The sequence below is a fragment of the Ailuropoda melanoleuca genome, chromosome 7 (genome assembly GCF_002007445.2).
Source record: "Ailuropoda melanoleuca isolate Jingjing chromosome 7, ASM200744v2, whole genome shotgun sequence".
Taxonomy (NCBI): Eukaryota; Metazoa; Chordata; class Mammalia; order Carnivora; family Ursidae; genus Ailuropoda; species Ailuropoda melanoleuca.
Genome location: NC_048224.1, coordinates 65,715,891 through 65,738,258, shown reverse-complemented (window position 1 = coordinate 65,738,258; position 22,368 = coordinate 65,715,891). Strand labels below are relative to the sequence as shown.

Genomic DNA, 22,368 nt, shown 5'->3' with positions numbered 1-22,368 from the left:
TTATTCTTTTACCTGGTCAAAACAAAGAAAATACATTTTTCCCTTTTGCCTTAGTTTGTTGTTGTTGATCCTATTTCTAATTCGTTATTCTAATTACTGTTATGAAAGTTAATGTTCTCATTGACAGATCTTTGGGTCAAAAACCAGAATTGAATACTAATCCTCTTTGCTAGCTCTGTGACCTTAACCTCAGAGTCTTAATGTCCTCTTTTGTAAAAGGAAATATTAATGTTCTGCATCCCACTGATGTGTGAGAATGATGTGGTGCACAGTAAATGTGTAGCAAGTATTAGCTATCATTTGGGCAAAGAACCAGAGGGATGTATTTGTCACACAGGGGACAAGTAGTGAGGACCAGTGGGCCATGTTTACAGCCAGAGTTCTGAGTTACTTATTTAACTTCACTAAGCAGCAGTTTAACCTTAGACAAGTCACTTAATCAGATGAGTAAAGCCCTAGAGCACTAGGAGTCTTTATGGAACAATATTCTGTTTAATTATTATCCAAATATAGGTTAAGCAAATTTAAAATGCATACACTCAGGTTATTAGCAAAAGAAAAACCTAGAAAGAATTTTTTTCTGTTGCTTCTCTTGACCCAAGATTTTAGGTGTTATCTAAGGATGTTTCAAAGTATCACTTAGAGACTCCACCAAGTTTTTTTGTTAAAACAAAAAAAGAAACACAATAGCAAGTGTTAAGGCGTGTGTGATGCCTTTAAGTTACTATAACCATGCCATAAAACCTTTTTGTCTCATCTCTTATTGTTTGGATTATCTCTTCCTGTGCCTGGTTTTCAAAAATTTTCTTTTAATAATGAATTAGAGAGAAAATACAAAATCAGATCTTGCTTGCTTAGCACCTGCTGAGAGTGATAGTAGCAATTCTTGGGAAAGCAGGTTGAAGAATTGGTGATAGCGAGTTTTGGCTGTCAGACGTGGACGTCATGAGTCTGGTCTAGTTCTCTTCTCCCTTCCCATCCTGCTTTTATACTCTATTACCAAGGAATTGCTTGTATTTATTTGTGAAAGAGGATGACTCAGTTCACTTGTCTTTAGGCACGTACTTGCAGGAAAAATGTTTTCCTGCCTGCTAACCCTGAGCACATTAAAATCACTTGGTTCTGACTGTGCTGTGAGACAGTGTGGATTCCACAGTCAGAGGAATTTAGAAATTATTCCGTATACAGGAACAAGTATTACAAACACGGACATCAGTGCCTTGGACCGTAATGTCTGCAAGCATCAGAGATGCTGTTAGCTCCAACAGGAGTTTGAGCTGTGCTGGTATTTCATGCCTTATTACTGCCTATAATCAGGATTTTTTAAAAAAAAGAAGCAATGTTTTAGTCTGTCTCAGAAAAATAACAAAGTTTTTCACCTTTTTCCAGCAAACTCTTGAAATTGTTACCATCTTAACATTAAGTTCAAACATTATTAATTCTAAAAAACATGGATTTGTTCAAATCTTTCTAGAATTAAAAAAAAAGTAAAAAGTCTTGATAATATCTTGTGTCCAATACAAGTTTCAGAAATTGGATTTTAAAAGTAGAAGATAGAATATTCCAAGTCACGGAAGGAGAGCCAAGAGATCTAAGCACCTGGCCAACAGCCACACAGTGCCGGCACTCTGTCCATGTTACGGTTCTCAAAGATGAATCCGACAAGGCTTAAAATTACCTAGACCTTTTTCCTCACTCAGTTAAGCAAGATTTCAGTTGTAAGTAGCGTAGCTGACATTGAGACCAGATCTGGCTGACTTGGAAGCCCAGATTGCTTCCCTTCCACCCCCTGTCTTGCAGGCGCTGTGCTTGTCCATCACAAAAGACCAAATGATTTTTTTTTTTATGTGCACAAAAGTATACCTGTGTGTCAGCTTTTAAGACCATGCCCTAATAATTGCCTCTAATTAAAACAAAAGAAGAAAGGGAAATTCACCCAATACCTATTTTGTTCTTGTTATGTTTGAAACCTGCCCAGTCTTAAGGATGCAAAGACAAATATATAAATACTGAACAGACGTGAAATACATACTAGGTCCAAGAGGGTGAAAAAACATATGCTGTTTACAGAAGATGGGAGAAGCAGAGGTCTTAAAATGAAGACCTTACCTTTTCTTTTAAAGGACAATTTTTATTTGTTTTTGAATTAGTCTAAACATTGTGATAAACAGGGACCAGAAACAGTGTCTTCTTTGGAGAGGTTGGGGCATGGAGTAAGGGCAAATGGGAGGGTTTATTTAAGCCACTGAGAAAATTTTCCATCATCTTGTGTGTTCAAGTCTGCGTTACCACAGATTGAAAAGCAGTAGCTTTGAAGACGCAAAGAGAGGCACATTTACATCCTCTGTATCTTCAAATGTGTGCTGGGTGGTTCTCACCCAGCAGCTTCTTATAACTCGGGCTCCACTTCCTGTGTGCTCTGTGTGCCTGGGTCCTCCCCTTCTGTGGTGAGGAGCCGGCTGCTGAGGGATGTTTCAGAAAGACCTAAATTGAGCCTGCGTCAGCCATACATGAGCAGGCAGCGTACTAAAACGGTCTACAGCTAGACATCAGTATGTTCTAGAAAATGTTATGTTCTATATTATGTTGAATGAAGACATGATATATACAAGTTTCAGAAATTGGTTATGTTTTCTTATGTTTCTCTGGAAAATAGCGTAACTGGTCTTTAGATGAATAATATGGCTTGCTTTTAATCCATTCAGAATAAAAGGATCATTCTGGATACTGTTATTTATGCTAGTGGACAAGGGAGCATTGGTTTGAATAACTGATAGTAAATGTAGCAAATTAGTTCCTATTAAGGAATCCCCCATTCCAGCTTTAGGACCTGCGGCCCCGTATCAGCAATGGAGACAAGTGAGTACACAGAACACATGCTGCGGGGGCACTGGGGTGGGTCGGTAGGTTAAGCATCTGCCTTCAGCTCAGGTCATGATCCCAGGGTCCTGGGATGAGCCCTGCCTCAGCGGGGAATCTACTTCTCTCTCTCCCTCTGCCCCTCCCTCTGCTCCTGCTTTCTCTTTCTCTTTCAAATAAATAAATAACATCTTTAAAAAAAAAAAAAAAAGAACACATCTGCATTACTCTTGATTCTGGGTAGTTGTTGCTCAAATGGAAGTTTGTACTGTAGCTCAGTCCTGCCAGATGGAGGGACTTCCTCCATTCGTGGTGATGTGGTACCCATCCTTGAGCCCATTTTCTAAAACTGATAGTATTGTTGTGCTGAAGAATAGTATTACTCTGTCCTCTTGGGTCTTCTCCTATCTTGTGCCTGTCCTGTAGCTCTTGGTAATGGGGCCATGTCTACACCTAGCGGGGACATAAAGTTGCTAGGATATTCCTAGGCTAAGGACACCTCTCCACCTTGCAGGAAAGGTTGCTGCAGCAGCTGGGAAACTTTGAGCAGAAAACCAACGCTGGTCATTTTTCTGCACAAAGCAGAAGGTGGTCATATAAGAAAATTAATACCATATTGTATTTAAAATAAGATCTCAGAAATTCAGACCTAAGTAGAACCTTAATGACCTCCTAGTCAATCTCAAGAAACAGTCCTGGAGAAGTAGAGATGACCACTGATTTGAGTTTGAGGTATCACTACTAACTTACCCCAGTTGTTTTATGGCGTTTCCTTTCCATATAGATGTGTGTAAATATTTATGGGTCTTAGGACCACTTTGCCAAAAATCACCTTAATTTCTAAATCTATATAATAAAAATCATCATAACATTCCATGTGTTTTCAACGTTTACTTTATTTTCATTGATTTTTAAATATTTGATATTAGGATACAATTTGAATTTCTCTCCTCTCCTGTGGGACTGATCCCTTACTTAATCCTTTCAGGGTTGCCAGTAATCAATGTTTGTAATTCCCAGTCCTGATCATGTAATGTAGTGGTGTCATATCCAAGGAGAATAGATTAATATGTGTGTTGGGGCGGGGGTGGAGTTTAAGACTCTTTTCAACTATGCTTAAGGTCTTTGTTATAGTATTCTTATTGATCTTGTAAATATAGGCTTTAATTACTAAAAAAAAATAAATTTAAGCTGAAAGTCAAACCTCTGTGTTTCTTCTTCCAAAAATATCTTAGAAAGGTTGGTGGGTCAGTATCCTTTGATAAGATGCCTCATTTAAACACAGTTTTTATTTGTTTACTTTTTTCCTTCTTTTTATCTTTGTTTTGTTTTGGGTTTGCAGTAAAGTAAGTTTACTTAGTAAATGACTTTGATTTAAGATCCTAAACTCCCAAGGCTCTTAGTGTAGTGCCTTGACCCTATCTCTGGGTTTGGAAAAAAGTCCTTGGGTTATAAGAGCCGTCCAGTGTACCAGCGGCCAGTGAAAAGTGAAAGTGAGCAAACAAACCCTTAGGACAATACCAAGGAAATGTGGCAAGGAGATCTTTTTCTTTTTGACAACTTGCAATTTTAACCAACCAAGCAGACAGATGAACCCCAAATTTAAGAAAATGAAAACACTCTGGATTTTATTAGCCTCCTGCTGAAATTAAGGGATACCCATCAGAATCAGTTCCAACTTTTCACTGCTCTGTATCTCAGTAGTTAGCATTTCACCTCATTATTCTAACTAAAACCACATCTATACATTCATTCCATGGTCTTCATTAGTTTCTGAATTGATTTTTACAAGGCATACTAGCATTCACGATATTGCCTCAGAGGAGAGAGTTTCTTGAATTGCATAGACATTACTTCTCAAACCCGAATGTGTATTTGAATGCCCTAGACCTTGTTAAAATATAGGTTCTGATTCTCCATATGTGGGTGGGGACTGAGAGTCTTCACCTCTAACCAGCTGCCAGGTCGTGCCAGTGCTATGGATCGGTCCATGGACCACACCCCGAGTAGCAAGGCCCTAACACGCTTTCTTTGGGAGTAGTAATATGCATTACTATAAAAAAAGAGAGTTTTGTGACCCAATAAGATTGGGAAATTCTATCTTAGTGTTACACAGGTGTCATTATTTGGATTTATGGGAGCCTGTGGGCACCAATGTATCCTTGTGCATTTCCTAGAGGTAGACTTATTGCATGGACCATATTCTGCAACTAGTATTCCCTGTGGCATATAGGAAACGTTACCTTATAGAGTCTGTTCTGAAAAACAATTTCAAGGGGTCTTTTGGGTTCATAATTTAATTTAGTACCACCTTTTTAAAGAAGAGATGGGCCCCTTTTGAATGAGCTATTTTACTAATCATTTAAAAAGTTTGACTCTCTTAAATCATTTTAAAAAATACTTGCAAAGGGAAAAATTTGAAGCTGATCTGGTGTTGTGAGTGTGACTGTGTGAGTGTGTATGTTCACTGCATTTCACCTTTGTTGTGGATTACTAAAGCTGTGAGTTCTTGAGAAAACTTTCTTTAGCTGGATTTAAGGGTAGGATGCATCAAGTCAATAGAAATAGCCACAAATACTTAAGAACGGTCTACAATATAGTACATGGTCAACATGGGTAATATAGCTAATCATGCAGTGTTGTCTAGTGAGTTCATGCTGTGAATCTTGTGGGAACTATCACCGTTTTATGGACCTTGGGTCTTTTGAAGTTGGGGCAACCTGATTGGTGATGTTTATTAATCTCTGATGAAGTGCCAGTATCATTCTAAATACTTTTTAATATGTTCTCAATAACCGTCAGAGGATTATTGGTGCCCCGGTCATACCCATTCTACAGACCAGAAATTGAGATCCCTAGAGACTTAGAAACTTTTCCTAATGTTGTTTGGTAGAGCCTCTTTTGAACCCAGGTGGTCTGAGTCCCATCAGTGTAAAACATGCATTTACTAATTGGTACTGTTACTGTTTTAACCACGGTTTATTGAGGGATGACCATGTGTTCGCTACTTTGCATATATTCTGTCTCGTTCATAAAGTTAAAAAGGCAATGTCTTCCTGTCATGAAGAAATTGTAGGAAGCGTAGTTTGTTAATGATCGTTGTTTCACAATATTTAAAGGAAGCCTTGCTCATCGCACAGAACTTGGAAAGTAGTGAAGAGTATGGGGGAAGTATGTTGTCCAGAGAGATTCTTTTAAAAAACAGCAATTCTCTTCGTTATAGACGATATACACTTTATATAGTGAAAGACAGATGTACTCCTTTCATACTACTTTCATACAGTAGAGTGTTCACATATATACATATATATTTTTTGAACAAAATCCTTTCTTTAAGGTGTAAGGTGATTTCGTAAATTTACAATTAAGATAACTAAGATTTTTGTCATGAAATCCTAATTCTGTTTTTGAACTGAGCAACCTCTCTGCTTTTTCCTCTGTGAAATAGATACCTTTTAAAAAGCTCTCTGAAAGTCTAACTCAGCCTTTGGGATTGTAATTACAAGCAGCAAACACATTTCTCCCGCCTTCGTCGAAGGCTCTTGACCACACCTGATACGCTTGTGAGTGTGTTTGGGTTTGGTACGTGGAGGCTTTGCTTCTTGAGTTTAGAATTTCCTCCCTGACGTCCCTGGGACGGCTGGAGCTGCGAACCCTAGTGGCTCTGAGCAGTGAGCGAGCTGCCCGCCTCTAAGCAGGCTCTGGCCGGGAGTGCACACAGCGTCAAAGCAGTGAATAAGCGATTTCTGCAGTTTCCGTAGCTGAGCGCCTGTGTGATTCTCCGCGATGCTCAGTCACACCCCGGTCCTGCTCTGAATGTGGCTGTTTTTCAAAGAGAAGGATGGTAGCTAGAGGGGAAATAGCAAGATTTTGGAGTCTGGAAAGCCTTCACATGGGTATGTGTGCACAGAATGAATTATTATATCACTGCAATGTTGCTGATTCCACTCCGTTTCCTTACAAGTTACGGTGCTTTCTCTTTGCTGCTTCTTGTCAGCCAAAGTGTGTCTGGGAAAGCTCATTCATCCTAGTACAGTGTCCTGAGGGTACTTTTAGTTGTGGGTACAGTAAATCAAGGAAATTGGCTTTGTTTATGGTATAGCTATTCGTTTCGTGTGAAATAGAAAACAAGAAGCAAGCATCCTGTATGAGTTATGGGTCTGGTTTTTATTGTGCTGGTGTTTGCTTCTGTTACATGAAATTCTTTTATACAAGAGTTTATTGTTGGGCTGTATATAAAAATGTTCCTTGCTATTTTGGGGTATGTTAGGCTCTCAGCTGATTTCTGAAAAAGACTGTTTACTGTTTTCAAAAGTGATATTGCCCTGTATTTGGTTACTGCACTGTTCTCCCTCTTACTTTTCAGTATTTTTGTGAGTGTTGTCAACTAAGGTAGTTCCTACTTAAATGTGAAGGAAGTGTGGTGTTCTCACCCTAAAAAGTTATAGATTGTGATCCATGTATTCTTTAAAAGGAGTAAGAAAAAAACTTCACAGGAAGAATTTTAGCCAACTGCTACAACGTGGATACAATAGGATGCTTTTTAAAAGTCTTGTCTCTGTTTTTGCCTTAAATCAATGCCAGTAACAGACTGAAATGAATGAGAATTGCCGTTGACAGCTTGAAGGCTGCCTTGGGCCTCACTGGGGCAATACAGCTTAGAGTTTGTGCTTCTTCCTTGTTTTGATTGGTTTTCTGTGTTGGCCGAGAGCAGACAGGGATGTGGTTATGGCTTCTGTGTCTGGCAGATTGAAAAAACAAGACCAGTGTGTACTCCGTTTCACTAAAAAGTTGCCCACTGATAACTGCATTCGGAGCATAGGCCTGCCTCTCAAGTGGCTGTGCTTGTCCACTTCAGTAACTGGGTACCATGATCCTATTGTCTGCTGCGGACAGATGGGGCTGGAATGGAGGACAGAGGGGTGCTGGCTGCCCCACTCATCCTGAGCACCAATGGGTGGATCTGCGTGTTTATTACAGCCGAGCCAGCCACGCCAGTGCGTGGGAGAGCAGAGGCGGCCAGGCGGGCAGCGATGGGAGCCCCCCGCTGTCCTGCTACTCCTCCTTTCAGCATTCCTCCACTCCCTGGGCAAGATTCCCAGTCTTTCTTCCCACACTCTTGCAAAGGCCGAGGGAAGCCTGACCCAGCCTCTGGCTGTGAGTGGAATGCTCTCGATGTAGCTGAAGAGACACAGCATAGCAGAATCTTCCGTGCAAGGCTTTGTGCTCCTCTCCCCTCCCTGTGTTCCGTTAGGGCTCCCCTGCTTCTGCCCTGCCTCCACAGGTGGCTCTGTTCCTTTGATGAGCCTGGCTAGAAGGAAAAGGAAGGAACTCTCTTTAACTGGGAAGGCTGGTTCTGTAGGAATCTTCTCTTTTCCGGCTCTGAAGGTTTACTGGTTCAGTGTGTTCCAAAGACTTTTTCATATACTCGCTATACTAAGCATATATATATATATAATGGAAATGACAGTAAACACAGTATTTAGTGAACTTTAAATGATATGCCAGCATAAGATAAAGTACTGAGTTCGCTAAATTGTGGGTTCTATTTTATTTGAGTACCCTGATTAGGTGGGGTGGGAGGTAGGGGAGGGGCTGGGGGACCCTGAGGGACAGCCTGATGGCCCTTCTCTCCGGAGGAAGCACAAGCCAGGGACAGGCAGGGGGAGGGTGGGCCCCGGGGAGGATGGCCCGTCAGGCTGTGGTCCTGTCCCTGGGAGCTAAGTGAGGGCAGGGCTGAGGCAGGTGTGCAGCAGGATTGCTTTGGAGCCAAACGGACCTGGGTTTGAATTCCAGCCCCACCACTTGGGAACAGTTAGTCTTAACCTTTTTGAGCCACAATTTCCTCCTCTATAAACGGACAGTAATAATTCCAAGACGCTTACGAGGCTTGACCGAGATGATTTATGTTAAGTGTTTAGTGCAGTGCCTGGTGCACACTAAGAGTTCATTCCAGGGATGTGGTGAAACCAGACAGGTTCTTGCTCAGGATTTGCGCAGCCAGCCAAGAAGCAGCCATCAGGAGCAGCGAGGGGTGGTGAGACCCAGCCCAGAGAGCCGTGGGGGGGGGGTTGGGTAGCCAAGGTGGGGAGAGGAGCCCAGGACAGACCCATGGTCAGAACCAGACACCCAAGCAGCTTGTTAAGAGGACACCAAGGGACAAACCAAAGGTAAAACCTGAGGGTTTATGGCAAGACACTGAGAAACCCAGAACCTAAATCCCATGTCTGAGTTGGAGATGGGATGGAGGGCAAACTTCCAGAGCGGGAGGAAACAGGTCTCTCCAGCCAGTGTGCTCCCAGGAAAGAGTGAGGGGGAGACCTTAGGGGTGTTGTCGTGGGGTACCAAACCCTGGTATCCGAGGGCTCTGAATACCTGTTTGGTAGATGAGCACAAGCAGTAGAATATGTGTGACCCAGCTGTAGGCAGGTTCTGGGAAGATGATTCAGAGGTAGTTTAAAACAAAACTCATTAAACCATTTGTAGAAACAAGCTCTACTGTCAGGGGTTTGGTGTAAATGAGGCTCAGTTGTGATGTAACTCATTCCCATCACCAACCACTCCGGGCAGCAGAAGTCAGCCGTGGCCCTGTCAGGTCCAGATGGAAAGCTATATGCTGGGAGGATTATTTTCAGAAGACCCATGGACACCGTAAAAGGTTATCAGTGAAGGCTAGCTCGTCCATATCTAGGACCCTTTCTGATCCTATTGTTAATATGTTTAAAAGGCTCAAGTACTACTTATGGGAAATGGTTTGCAAGTCTAGATTAGGCATAATAGTGACTTTCCTGACGGTAACATTTTAAATTCTAGATATGAAAGCTCCTCATTCAAGCCTTTCACCCAATCAAGTGCCACTGACTAGTAAGCATGTTTCTTTTCCCTAAGAAAGTTCTTTTCCTTGGGAGAGGGTTGGGGGCAGATATAAAGAGATAGGTACATGAACAGCTAACCAGAATATTGTAGTTAAACAGCTAAAATATAACAATATAGATATGAATATTTTAAAAGTGGTAAGCCCTACCATGCTTCTAGAACATCAGAGATGGAGGTTGTTGCCGCAGGGGGTCAGGGAGTCACAGGGAGGAGAGCCAAAAAGTCATGGAACCCATCACCAAGAAGTGGGAGCCACGCTGCCTCAAAGTCGATGAGGCCGAATTTGATCGGCTGTTTACATGAGAATGTTGCTCCATGTGGAGAGGTTAGCATGGACGAAGGGATTTTGTCCTTTTGGTTAATATAGGGAACACTCGGTGGTACAAAGCAGCTGAAGCAGAGGTTTTCACCAATGAGATCAGGGTCCATTGCTCCCCAAATAGTGACGTGCTGCGTGGACAGGCAACAGAATCCATCCATCCTAGAACAAATCCATGCAGGTGGTTTAAGTAAGTTTGGTCTTAAAGTCTCATGGTTCCCACAGCTAGCCAGGCATCAGAATCACTTGGCGTGCTTTTGAAAACGGATTCTCAGCAAACATCCCCACTCTCCTTGAGCACTTTCTTCCGTGGTCCAGCATAGGGCAGGAATGTTTATTCTAAACCTTCCCCAAGCGATTGGCCGCCATCCACGCAGGGTGCGTGGGAAACCACCAAAGAGGAAGTAGTGTCCCATGTTTTGAACCCCGGAACCAGGTTCGTCCCCTCTCTGTGCATCTCCATGGCTCGAGAGTGGTTCTGGGTGGTCAGGGTTTCGGCCTCTGAAGCAGTGGCTCTGTGAGAGCCGCTCACTGCCCTGAGCCCAAGCTGCCGGCCTGCCTCCCTCCCCTGTGTTTGCTATTTCCGTTTTTAAGATGGGAAGCAAGACACGCTTATCTCGAACCTGAGGAAGTCTGAGTGACCAGCAGGAGGTTTTCTAAAATATATGTTTTGAACAGATTATTCTAAGTGTAGGAATTCCCCTGCGATCAGCCAGGTTAGGTGAGGGGAAGTCCCCACAGGGATCTGCCCCGGCGGCAGCGGGAAGAGGGCTGCTTGGGGTGCGGCGCATCGTGACAACAGCTGACTTCCGGATGACCTTCACGTCAGGTGGCTGATGGGGAAGCCCACTGTGTTCGTTCTTACCTTCCTTTTATTCAACAAAACACGTCCACATGCACCCTGTCACTGGCACTCCCGGTGGACGCGTGAGACATAGAAGAGAGGAGCCATTTTTCTTGGTTGCAGATGAGAAAGAGAAAATTCAGGGAGCTCAGGGTCTTTTTCCGTGTGGCCTTGCTGGGACCCACACCAAGGTCTCTAGACTCCCAGACCAGTGCTTTTGAAATTCATCTCTCTGCTCAAAAGCCCCTAAACATGCAAAAATAAGCCAAATGGGAAATAGACGTGTTTTGTGTCCTGAGAAAAACTCCCACCAGGACATGGGCCTGTTTTCTGCGTGCGTAAATCAGACTCCTTTAGGAAGTTCTTATCCTTTGGCACATGTTATAAAATAAAGTTTTCCATTGTTGGTGATGTTCGATATTTCCTGTCATAAAAATTCACCTTTGGAGTGTGTGGCCAGGTTTCATCCCTTCACTGATGCAAAATGTAAGTCCAGACAGAAGAATGTCTGTTGTTTCCCTGAGGAATGTTTCCCTTAGGAATGTGGAAGCTGTTTACTGTTGGCCTTTCTTTAAAAAAACAAAAAAACTTAGGTCATCTCTAGTTATATTATGTCTGACTGTGTTTGCAGTGGTCCTGCTGACTTAAAAATAGTCTGTGCTCTATGGATGTGTGGCTCTCTCCAGTTGTTCCTAAAGCCACATCTGGCCAGGCTGCAAATGTGGCCTGGGGAGTCGTCCTCGGATGGCGGCTGTGGCCTGGGGAGGTGACCAGTTCATTCAGAAAGTAAGCAGGGATCTGGAGAGAGGAGAACTCAGAGCTGAATCTGAAGGTATGACTGTGGAAGGCACAAGGCTAGTCAGGGGGTGCCACAGGAAGCAGGTGGCCTAAGTGCAGTGCCCAGGAGACCGCCAGGGAACAACAGCCTTTCCAGTAGGACGCTAACTCTGACAATTCAAAATTAAATTTAAAAATTTAATTTAAAAATTCGTTTTATACAGATTTAGAATATTCCTACGTATTTAAAAAGGTGTGTTGTTTCAGAATTGGCCCGAGCCAGAGGTATGTGCTAAAAGTCGGTATGCAGAGCTTTTAGATGGTAAAGGATGTTCTTGTCAGGCTTAAGTGCAGCTTTAAGAAGTGCTATGGAAAGAGAACACACCGTATCTGCTTTCATATTATTGATCGAGGGCTTTGGGGGATTTTAAAAGTGATTTTAATCCGCAACAATCTTTGCTTCATGTTTCCAAGATTGTTTTCAAAAATGGCCTTTCCGCACCTATGTATTCAACAGAAGAAATACATTTGGTGAGGATGTGGAGAAATTGGAACCCTGTGTGTTGTTGGTGAGCATATACAGTGGGACAGCCACGGTGGAAAACAGAATGGAGGTTCCTCAGAAAGTTAAAATAGAATTACCATATAAGCCAGCAGTCCCACTTCTGGGTGGAATATATCCCCAAGAATTCAAAGCAGGGTCTCGAAGAGATGTGTGCACCCATGTTCACTGCAGCATTACGCCTCATGGCCAAGAGCGGGGAGCAACCCAGATACATGCAGAGATGAATAGATATAGAAAACACAGTGTGCGTACAACGGAATATTATTCCACCTTTAAAAGGGAGGAAATTCCGACAACATGCTACACAGAGGAGCCCCGAGGACATGATGCTTAGTGAAATAAGCCAGTGACAAAAGGACAAATGCTGTATGATCCCACTTAGAGTGAAGTGTCTAAAGTAGTCCAAATCATAGAAACAGAAAGTAGGAGGGTGGCTGCCAGGGAAAGGGGTAAGGAGGGAGGGAGAGTTAGTGTTTCATGGGTATAGGGTTTCTGTTTTGCAAGATGAAAAAGTTCTGGAGATCTGTTCACAACCATGCAAATACACAACACTATTGAACTGTACACTTAAAATTGGCTAAGATGGTTAATTTAATGTTTTGGGTTTTTTTTTTGTTTTTTGTTTTTTTTTACCACAGTAGAAAGGAAGAAAGGAGACATTAAATTTACTTTTTATTATTAGAATATATTCATTTGTCCAAATTTTGCTGAAGTACATTTTGAGAATTTATCATAGCTCCACATCTTGCAAAATTCTCCCAAAGAAAGTCACCATGACTGACCTTACTCTACAACTGAAGATTTTGAGGCCATTACGTTAAATGAGACTACCCTCAGTTAAATGGACTACCCTCACGTAGTGAGGAAGTGATCAGGCGGCGTGGCCAGTGGCGCAGACCTGCTGTTTGTGCAGAGGCCTGCCCTGCAGAGGGGATGGGGCTTCAGCACACAGTGGGAGAGATCTGCTACGTAGAGCGGGGTCGGATTACAGAGGGCCTTGATCTGCTGTGGGAGAGAATTTTGTCAGGGTGCAATTGGTAACTGCGATGTAGTTTTTAGTGAAAAGGATGAAACTGGTGTTTTACGACGTTCACCTTGGATAAGTCTCGGGAATAAAAGACACAGCCTAAGGAATACAGTCAATGATATTGTAATAGTGTCCTGTGGGAACAGACAGGAGCTCCAGTTGTGAACATAGCACAGTGTTGTCAAACCCCGTGGCACACCTCAAACTTAAGGAACCGCATGTGTCAACGATACTTAAAAAAAGAAAGAAAGAAAAGGCACAGAAGAAAACCAGTTTACCTTGGAAGTGAGCTGTAGGATGGCTGGCAGGGAGCCCGGTGGGGACGGCTAGCAGGAAGACTGCCGTGTGCATCCTGCCTTGGACCCAGCACTGTGTAGCCCTGTTAAATAGTTAAAATTCTTGGAACCTTAGTTTACTCATCAGCAATTTGCGGTTCAGTTAAAAGACAATGTTTTGAGTGCCTTTTCTCTGCCAGGTATTATGCTAGGTACCAGGGATACAGAAATAGACTCTGTCCCTTTCCCAAAGGAAGCTATGGTCTCCGAAGGGAAACACACATGTAAAGCAGTGCATAGGCACGGAGGCAGCCTCAGACTGTAGCACTAAAATCTCTCCCCTCTAGATAGCAGACATCGAAAACCCCAGCTCCATCAAATATGTGCAAATTATAGGACAGAGACACGAGGAATCATCAACTTAGAAGGGACTTTAAAATCGTGAAGGGAAAAGGATAAAATAGAAAATCAGATCATTACAGACCCAGTTGGGACCCGGGCTCAGGAGTAGGAAGAAAAACGGGAGGCAAGAGGAACAGGGGATGGGTGAACACTGCTATGCTCCAGAATGCTGTAGCGGTACTAAGATTGGGGTGGTAAGCCACTTTTGATAGCTGTCCAGTCGTTTTTGTCTTATCACTAATACAAGGGTAGTCCTGGCAGAGGCAGCAGCGCCAGTGGGGAGGAGTTGATGACATTGGCTTGACCTCTGCCGCATACGCTGTGTCCTATCGGGGTGTCATTTTACTCGTCTGGAAGTTGGGGAAACCAGCAGTACCCACCACATAGCACTGCCGTGAGGATTCTATGAGCCATGAGCCGAGTCACGCAAAGCAACAGCTCTGTGCCTGGCACATTGTGATGCCGGGGGAAATCGTCTTGCATTTCTGTAATGTTTTTCAGTTTAATCAGAGTGCTTTTATGTGTCATCATTTCACTGGAGGTTCACAGTATTGTAACAGTAAGTCACTTGTTGAGGACTTACAAAGGACCCCGTGCGATGGCTATTACTATCTATATTTGACAACTTGGCAGATGAAAAATTGAGAAAGAAACTTGACCAAGGACTCGAACTACTAATAAACAAACAAAACACCAATAACCATTTTTTTTAAAGATTTTATTTATTTATTAGACAGAGATAGAGACAGCCAGCGAGAGAGGGAACACAAGCAGGGGGAGTGGGAGAGGAAGAAGCAGGCTCATAGCAGAAGAGCCTGATGTGGGGCTCGATCCCATAACGCCGGGATCACGCCCTGAGCTGAAGGCAGACGCTTAACCGCTGTGCCACCCAGGCGCCCCCCAATAACCATTTTTATGCAGCGCTGTTAGTTGAAATCATGTCTGTCTGACCCAAAGCCCTGCTCTTGGACTGTGTGTTGGTTGTATTTCCAGCTATCCATCCAGCGAATACTTAGTAAGTGCCTGTGTGTGTCAGGTGAGGTCCAGGTACTAGAAATACAGTTAAGAGCAAAACTGACAAAACCACTCCCTTTATGTAGTTTGCATTTTAGCTGGAGAGACAGACAGCACACAAAGTACATTAGATGGTCAGAGATGCAATGGAGAAAAAGGAATCAGGAAGGAAGAGCAGGGTGGAGAGAGGGGTGATTTTGAGCGAACTGGTCAGGGAGGGACTGGCCTGAGTCCTGTGTGCTTGGGGAGGATATCAGGTGCAGGGAACAGCGACCCCCGAGGAGGGAGAGCTGGGCTAGGAAGTGAGCAGCCATCAGAGCCAGAGCTGATGACAGGGCTGGGAAGTTCAGAGTGTGTTTGCGGTGGGTGGCGGGGGGAGGGGGGGCGTCTTCAGGGTCTTGGCCTTTCTCCCCTGGATGGTTTGGAGCAGTGGAGTGACAGGACAGCTCTGGCTACTTCGAGGAGAATCACAGCTAGCGGGGAGGGACTGGAGTGACCCGGGTGGAGAGGTGGGAGAACAGTGAGAACGGGCCATATTCTGGAGCATTCTCAAGGGAGAGTCAGGATTTGCTGATGAGTTGGACGTGGGACGTGCGAAGCAGAAGAAAAAGAATGACCTCTGAATAGACAAAACGTGTAAACTTACTCCCATTTTACAGACGGGAAAACTGAGGTTGGAAGAGGATAAGCAACTGGCGCCGAGGTCATTTAGCGACAGTCAGTAAAGCTAGGGTATTTGCCCAGGTATTTTTACTCCGCATTCCTCAGGCTTTCACCGCAGGCCTCCTGCCCAACCTCACTTACCCACTCGAAGACTAAGAGAGCTGACCCCACCCAGCCCTAGAGCCGTCTTGTTTCTGCCGTGATTAGTAAACATTAATCCACACTATGGAGACCTTTCTCATGGTGCAGCTCAACCAGAGATAGTTTTCTGAGTGTTTGTAATAGCAGCTCAGAAGATCATTCAATAGATGAAGGTCCTGATTTCCAGACAACTTCGTTCCTCCCATGGAGGTTCAGCATTTTTCCCACGGAATCCCTTTCTCATTAGATTCCTGTAAATTGTGAGTTTGTGTGTTATCCCCACTGGCTTTTTTTCTCCCCCTCGCTGATTTTCATAGCAACAGCCAGATCAGATGGTAAGGACTTCTCCCTGGAAAACCGTGTTCAGTGGGTATTCGAGGGAAAAAGTGTCGTTTTCAGGGCTTTGCTGTGGGCAGGAGGCCTAGGTACCTTTCTTTTCTTGTGTTTCCCTCCTTTTGGCTCAGCAGTCATGGCTGAAAAATGATAGGGCAGATGCCTTTGGGGACAGGCTGTGCCAGATCAGTGTTGGCTGACATCTGCAGATTCCTGCCGCTTTGCGCCCCCTTAAAGACCAAGCATTTGCGTGTATCTTCCTTACGCAGGAGCATGGCAACATTTCAGCTGCTGGTAGCTGTTGGACATGGTGGTCTAGCAGCTAGCTGCTCCAAGGTCTCTGGTTAGAGAAGGCTTGGCGCTTTAGTGATTTGTTTTTGTTTTTGTTTTTTGTAATCTAGTAAGAAAGACTCGTGCATCTACAAAAAGTTTATATTTGCTTGCTTAAGACTTTCTCCCTCCACCCCCTCTCCCCCAAGTACACACACACCAGGAAAGTGCCGTAGCCTGGGTGACCTCAGCACAGGAGGCCGAAGTACCCCACGGTACTCAGGCTCTTCCACAGCTCATGCACACTTCTCAGATAAGGCGGCCTTTCTCCAGTCCCCACTCAAACGCCCCAGCTTCGGGCAACAGACACAGCACCAGCATCGCACTCCAGAGGGAAGCCCCTTGAGACAGAAGGCCCTGCTGTATGGCATCGCCTCCCACTGGGCACGGACACACACTCACATGCACAAGCATGTCCGCAGCTGGCTCCCTGCTGCCCTCCTGCCTGCACATCCCTCACCTGGACCACCTGCACTGCCGTGAGCTGGGCGCTGCCTCTCTTCCACGGTGAATCAGGCAGCAAGCTAGGGGTCTGCCAGGCAGTGCCAAGGGTCTGGAGAGCTTCCATTTGCTTCTAGACTTTGTGGTCAGGCCCAGGGACATCCCGCCCCTGCATCCGTTCATCCTTGAGGCAGCTCACTTGGACGTACTCCCCTCAGATGCAGGCCCTGATCTTCCCTGAATGAGACTGAGGAGACAGGGGTTTAGTTGGAGACAGTGGCAAGGTCTCGCACCAGGGGAGTGGCGAGGGGAACTGAAATTCAAGGGTGGTGTTTGTGCAGGTCGAGCTGACAACAGAGTAACTGAGAGGATGTAGTCAATGATGATTTGGAAAATCCCAGGTTACTGGTAGAATTAACAAGAAAACAAAGTCAAAGAAGACAGTGTGGGGACGTCTGGGTGGCTCAGTCTGTTAAGTGTCTGCCTTCAGCTCGGGTCATGGTTCCAGGGTCCTGGGATCGAGCCCTGCATCAGGCTCCCTGCTCAGCGGGGAGCCTGCTTCTCCCTCTCCCTCTGCCTGCTGCTCCCCCTGCTTGTGCGTACTCTCTCTCTAACAAATAAATAAATAAAATCTTAATAAAAAATATTAAAAAAAAAAGAAAAAGAAGAAGCCAGTGTGCTGGGAAGGATGAAGGCCGTTTGAGATCGCAGTGGGAGAGTGCTGTCTGCTCAGGACTTGCAAATCTGCTAGTAATTACCCTCAGGGAACAGGTGTTCTTTCTCAACTAAATATTTCTAAATATTTCTCAACTAAATAGATATTTCTATTCTTTATTTTGTGTTAAGTCTTCAAAATCTGACATGCCTTTTACATTTGCAGCCCATTCCATCTGGTGCTAGCTGCATTTCAGGTACTCCACAGACCCCTCCAGTCCCAGACCATGGCCCCGAGTTCTGCGTACCAGGCCCCATGGCTTCCCTCCTGTCACTTCAGCCAGGCTGCTGTTGTGAACAACTTTTTAAAAGAAACACATTCCAGGGGCACCTGGGTGGCTCAGTTGGTTAAGCATCTGGCTCTGTATTTTGGCTCAGGTCATGATCTCAGGGTCACGAGATCGAGCCCCACCTCAGGCTCTGTGCTGGGCATGGAGTCTGCTTAAGATTCTCTGCCTCCCTCACCCTCTGCCCCTCCCCCACTCTATTTGCACACATGCTCCCTCTCTAAAAAAAAAATTAAAAAAAAATTAAAGCAACACACTCTGTAAACTGAGCCTAGAATTCTTACACTAAAGCAATGATAACTATTGAAAAAGATAGGCAACAATGGGCATTGATCAATACCGTGAAAATTAGCTCTAGGATCATATTACACGTGTCAGGTTCTTAAGTTTTCCTCACTGTGCACAGACAGGACTATAATTACGATGATGAATTCAAGCCAAGAAAAGGAAACTACGGAGATACAGGGAGCACCCCCAGCCCGTCCCTCATGCTACTGTGGCAGAGTCCTTCTTCTCCAGCCCGGCTTCCACCACATGTACTGCCATCATCACAAAACCCTCTTAGTGAGTCCCAAGCATGAGTCTAGGTAGGAAGTTGACACACATCACCTCACCTCATCCTCCAAAGAGAAAGAAAATAGTTTCTACAGCAGAAGGAGGAAGCTCAGAGAGAGGAAGTTGCTGGGTCCCGTTCCTCTAGAGGGGCAGGGCTAGAATTCAGACCGGGCTCTGGGACTTTAGAACCTGTTCTGTGGTGTCAGGGGGCTTGTCTTCTAACACCTGTCTCTTCCTACTCAGAATGCTGAGGGAGCCGCCCCACTGCTTACTGTAGACCCTTGAGGCACCCGCACCCCCTACCTTACTTTTCAAGTCTCATCTTCCATTGGATGGGTGGATGTCCATATACCGTGGGCTTCAGATTGAGCCACATTTTGTTCTCAATCAAGAGCCATCTCAAGTATCTTAACAAGCCAGCTACTACTATGAAGGCTTTCTCTGTCTTCTTCACAAGGGATGTTCTTCTTTTTATAATTCCCTCTACTGGATGACAGATTAGCCTTGGTGAGAATAGCCCACTGTCCCAGGAAAAAGAGAAATCTGAATGCTGAGGTGGGCAGTCCAAAACGCTATACCCATCCTTAGAAGATCTTTCTCTTGGGACCCCTGGGTGGCTCAGTTGGTTAAGCGGCTGCCTTCGGCTCGGGTCATGATTCCAGGGTCCTGGGATCGATCCCCGCATTGGGCTCCCTACTCAGCGGGAAGTCTGCTTTTCCCTCTCCCTCTACCTGCTACTCTGCCTACTTGTGCTCTCTCTCTCTAAAATAAGTAAATAAATAAAATCTTTTTTAAAAAAGAGAAAGTTTAAAAAAGAAGATCTTTCTCTTTTTAGGCAAAGGTGCTCTGTCATTCCTAACCTTGGTTTCATAAGTTCAACCTTTTCATGTTACGGACACCTGGAGAGAATGACTACATGTTTCCACTTAGGACACTATCAACACCTTTTGATTTTAGTAGCACAACTGCCTTGCAGGTGAAAGATGGAAGCAGAACGCTTTTTCTTTTTTTTTTTTTTAAAGATTTTATTTATTTATTTGACAGACAGCCAGTGAAAGGAGGAACACAAGCAGGGGGAGTGGGAGAGGAAGAAGCAGGCTCCTAGCAGAGGAACCTGATGTGGGGCTTGATCCCAGGACTCTGGGATCACGCCCTGAGCCGAAGGCAGACGCTTAACGACTGAGCCACCCGGGCGCCCCCAGACACTTCTTAAAAATGATTATATTTTCATTTTCTTTATCTCCTCAAGCTTATCAGCACAGGACTTAGAAATATGATCTGCATTTATATATTTTATGTCCACTGCGGAGCACAAATTGCCAGCCGAATCACGTGGTTTACTCAGTATCCTGCACAGCAAAATAATGCTGTGTGTTAACTTTGGCGGTATCCTCTGAGATGCTCTCCTTCCCACTTACTGTGACACTCAACACCGGCTCCTCACAGAACTGCTACCTTTGGATTGATAGATCTGTAGGAATTTTCTAATGATTTCTTATTCTGGGTAAGACACAAATGATTGCTTCCCCTGGGGGTATGTTCTCAGAGGTCATTTATTTTGTCATTAAAATTTTTTTCTGTTAGCTGTGTCCTTTTAACCATAAACCATGCCATTTCTTTTTTAGTTTCTTCAGATGGAGGCACTGAGTCTGCTGCCTTAGTGGATGACAACGGCAGTGAGGAGGACTATAGCTATGAAGACCTCTGTCAGGCCAACCCCAGATACCTACAGCCAGGCGGGGAGCAGCTGGCCATCAACGAGGTACTGGAATCACACTCAACAGTGGCGAATCTTGGAGACTCAATCTTCAGGGTGCCGAATCACTATAGACTTTGCCCTTCTTGATTCTTTCTTTTTTTCTCTTTTTTAAAAAAGATTTATTTATTAGAGAGAGAGAGAGAGCAAGCACGAGTGGGGGGAGGGCAGAGGGAGAGAATCTCAAGCAGACTCCCCATTGAGCATGGAGCCAACATGGGGCTTGATTCCATAACCCTGAGATCATGACCTGAGCTGAAATCAAGAGCTGGACGCCTAGCTGACAGAGCCACCCTGGTGGCCCCTCTTGATTATTTCTTACCAAACATATTCTAAAACCTAGAACTCTGACATTCTAGCATTTTCGAGGACAGTTTATGTGACCAAATTTTCCAGATAACTAAAGCTCACTCACCGCTCTAAGCGATAAGAGTGGTGACTGCTACGTGATGTTTGCATAGCACTTTTCAGTTTACGAATTGCTCTTCCTAACATTATCTCAGAAAGATCTCACAGCCAATCTAAGAGGTGCATATTACAATTATTAACCATATTTTAGTAAACACCCTGAAACGAAGAGGCTGTGTCATTTGCTAGTAAATGGCAGAGCTGAAATTAACCACATATTTCTCACTGCAAATCTGGTGTTCTTTGCACCACGGTGCATCTTCAGCCCTTTCTATGGAAATCTTTCCAGAAGGCACTTCCTAGCTTTCTGCGTTCCTGATGAGAGCATGTGGGGTGTCAGTTCTCAGTGAGTTAGCATCTCCGTTAGTAGCACCTGTTGTCGCTCTAGAATATGATGATGTCTCTGGCTGCTGCGGGCACCCGCAGCCATCCACCCCTGTGGCTGACTGTCAGACGAGCCGTGTCTGTCCTTTCCTTTTTACATTAGCTGTTCAATATCTGGAGATAAGGCTGTGTTCTCTTTTAATGGTTGTAGACTATAAAGTTAGATTAAAAGTTTATTCAGACTGTGAATGAAGTCTAAAGAGTAAGTTTTAGGTGAGGTCGTGAGGGTCTTGCGGTAAGGTATACGCATAAGCATTAGAGGCCTGGCTCCGTGTTGTCTGCTCAGAAACCATTTTGGGGGTGAATAATCCAGATACTCACATTCATTAGATAACTGACATATAGATGAGTGAGCCATTTTTATACTTTCTTTAAAAAAATGTAGATTTGAGATTTCCTTTAAGAGCATAGAGAGACACCTACCTGATTTTGTTTTTCCTGATATGGAAACTCATTTTGTGTAACAGTCAAACGCTAAGGATTGACCCCAAGCCAACAGTATGTGCAAGTGTCAGGTAGAAGATGTCCGTGCCCCCTGGGAGAGTGCACGGCATGCCCCTTGCCCTTCCGCCCGCCTGGTTTTGCACTGAGCACGTGTCCCCATTGCAGCTGATCAGCGATGGCAGTGTGGTCTGCGCGGAAGCCCTATGGGACCACGTGACCATGGACGACCAGGAGCTGGGCTTCAAGGCAGGAGATGTCATCCAGGTTCTGGAAGCCTCTAACAAGGACTGGTGGTGGGGCCGGAATGAGGACAAGGAAGCCTGGTTTCCCGCAAGCTTTGTCAGAGTAAGTGTGTGGCGCTTACAAAAACCCTTCTCATGACGATCTGTGGGGGAGGGGTACAATTGTGGCGTCGGGCTCAAGCCCACTCGATACAGGTTCACTTCTTTGTGATCGTTGTAATGAAAGCTTTCAGAAATTAGACTGGATTGAAGGAAACATTTCAACCACGGTCAACTAGTTGTTTGGCATTGCTGCCGTGGTTGGAGCAGTGGCCCTGCCGATACATGAAGACTTAGCCTCGGGCCAGGCTGCCTTCCTGACCGAGTAGAGAAGTGGAAACCAGGGGGCCTTCCGCCTGCTTCTGGTACCGCCTTCCCCCAAGTCACTTGTCACCCGTGCGTGGCCCACAGTTGCGTGTCAATCAGGAAGAGCCGTCGGAGAATTCCAGCAGCACCCAGGGCGAGGAGCTGGAGGAGGATGCCGGCAAGAACCGCCACAAACACTCGGAGAGCAAGCACCAGATGAGGACCAATGTCATCCAGGAGATCATGAACACGGAGCGGGTGTACATCAAGCACCTCAAGGACATCTGTGAGGTGAGACCCGGGACCCTGCGGCCTCCCCAAGGTTGTCCTCAGTCGGACCCTCATCTTACGTACTCTTCTGTAGCCC

At 44.9% G+C, this 22,368-nt stretch overlaps 1 protein-coding gene across 12 annotated transcripts in view; it reads left to right on the top strand.

Moving 5' to 3' along the window:
• SPATA13 (spermatogenesis associated 13) overlaps positions 1-22,368 on the top strand; it is a 328,178-nt gene that overhangs the window by 288,979 nt on the left and 16,831 nt on the right. For 10 of the 12 annotated variants that reach the window (XM_034664992.1, XM_034664989.1, XM_034664988.1 and 7 more), the window contains 3 exons: positions 20,048-20,184; positions 21,580-21,759; positions 22,107-22,292. In XM_034664992.1, the coding sequence (XP_034520883.1) occupies positions 20,048-20,184; positions 21,580-21,759; positions 22,107-22,292 (503 nt within the window). Of the gene's footprint in view, positions 1-2,834; positions 2,860-6,457; positions 6,756-20,047; positions 20,185-21,579; positions 21,760-22,106; positions 22,293-22,368 lie in introns of those variants that run through there. The other 2 variants (XM_034664996.1, XM_011226801.3) reach the window with 2 other exon arrangements.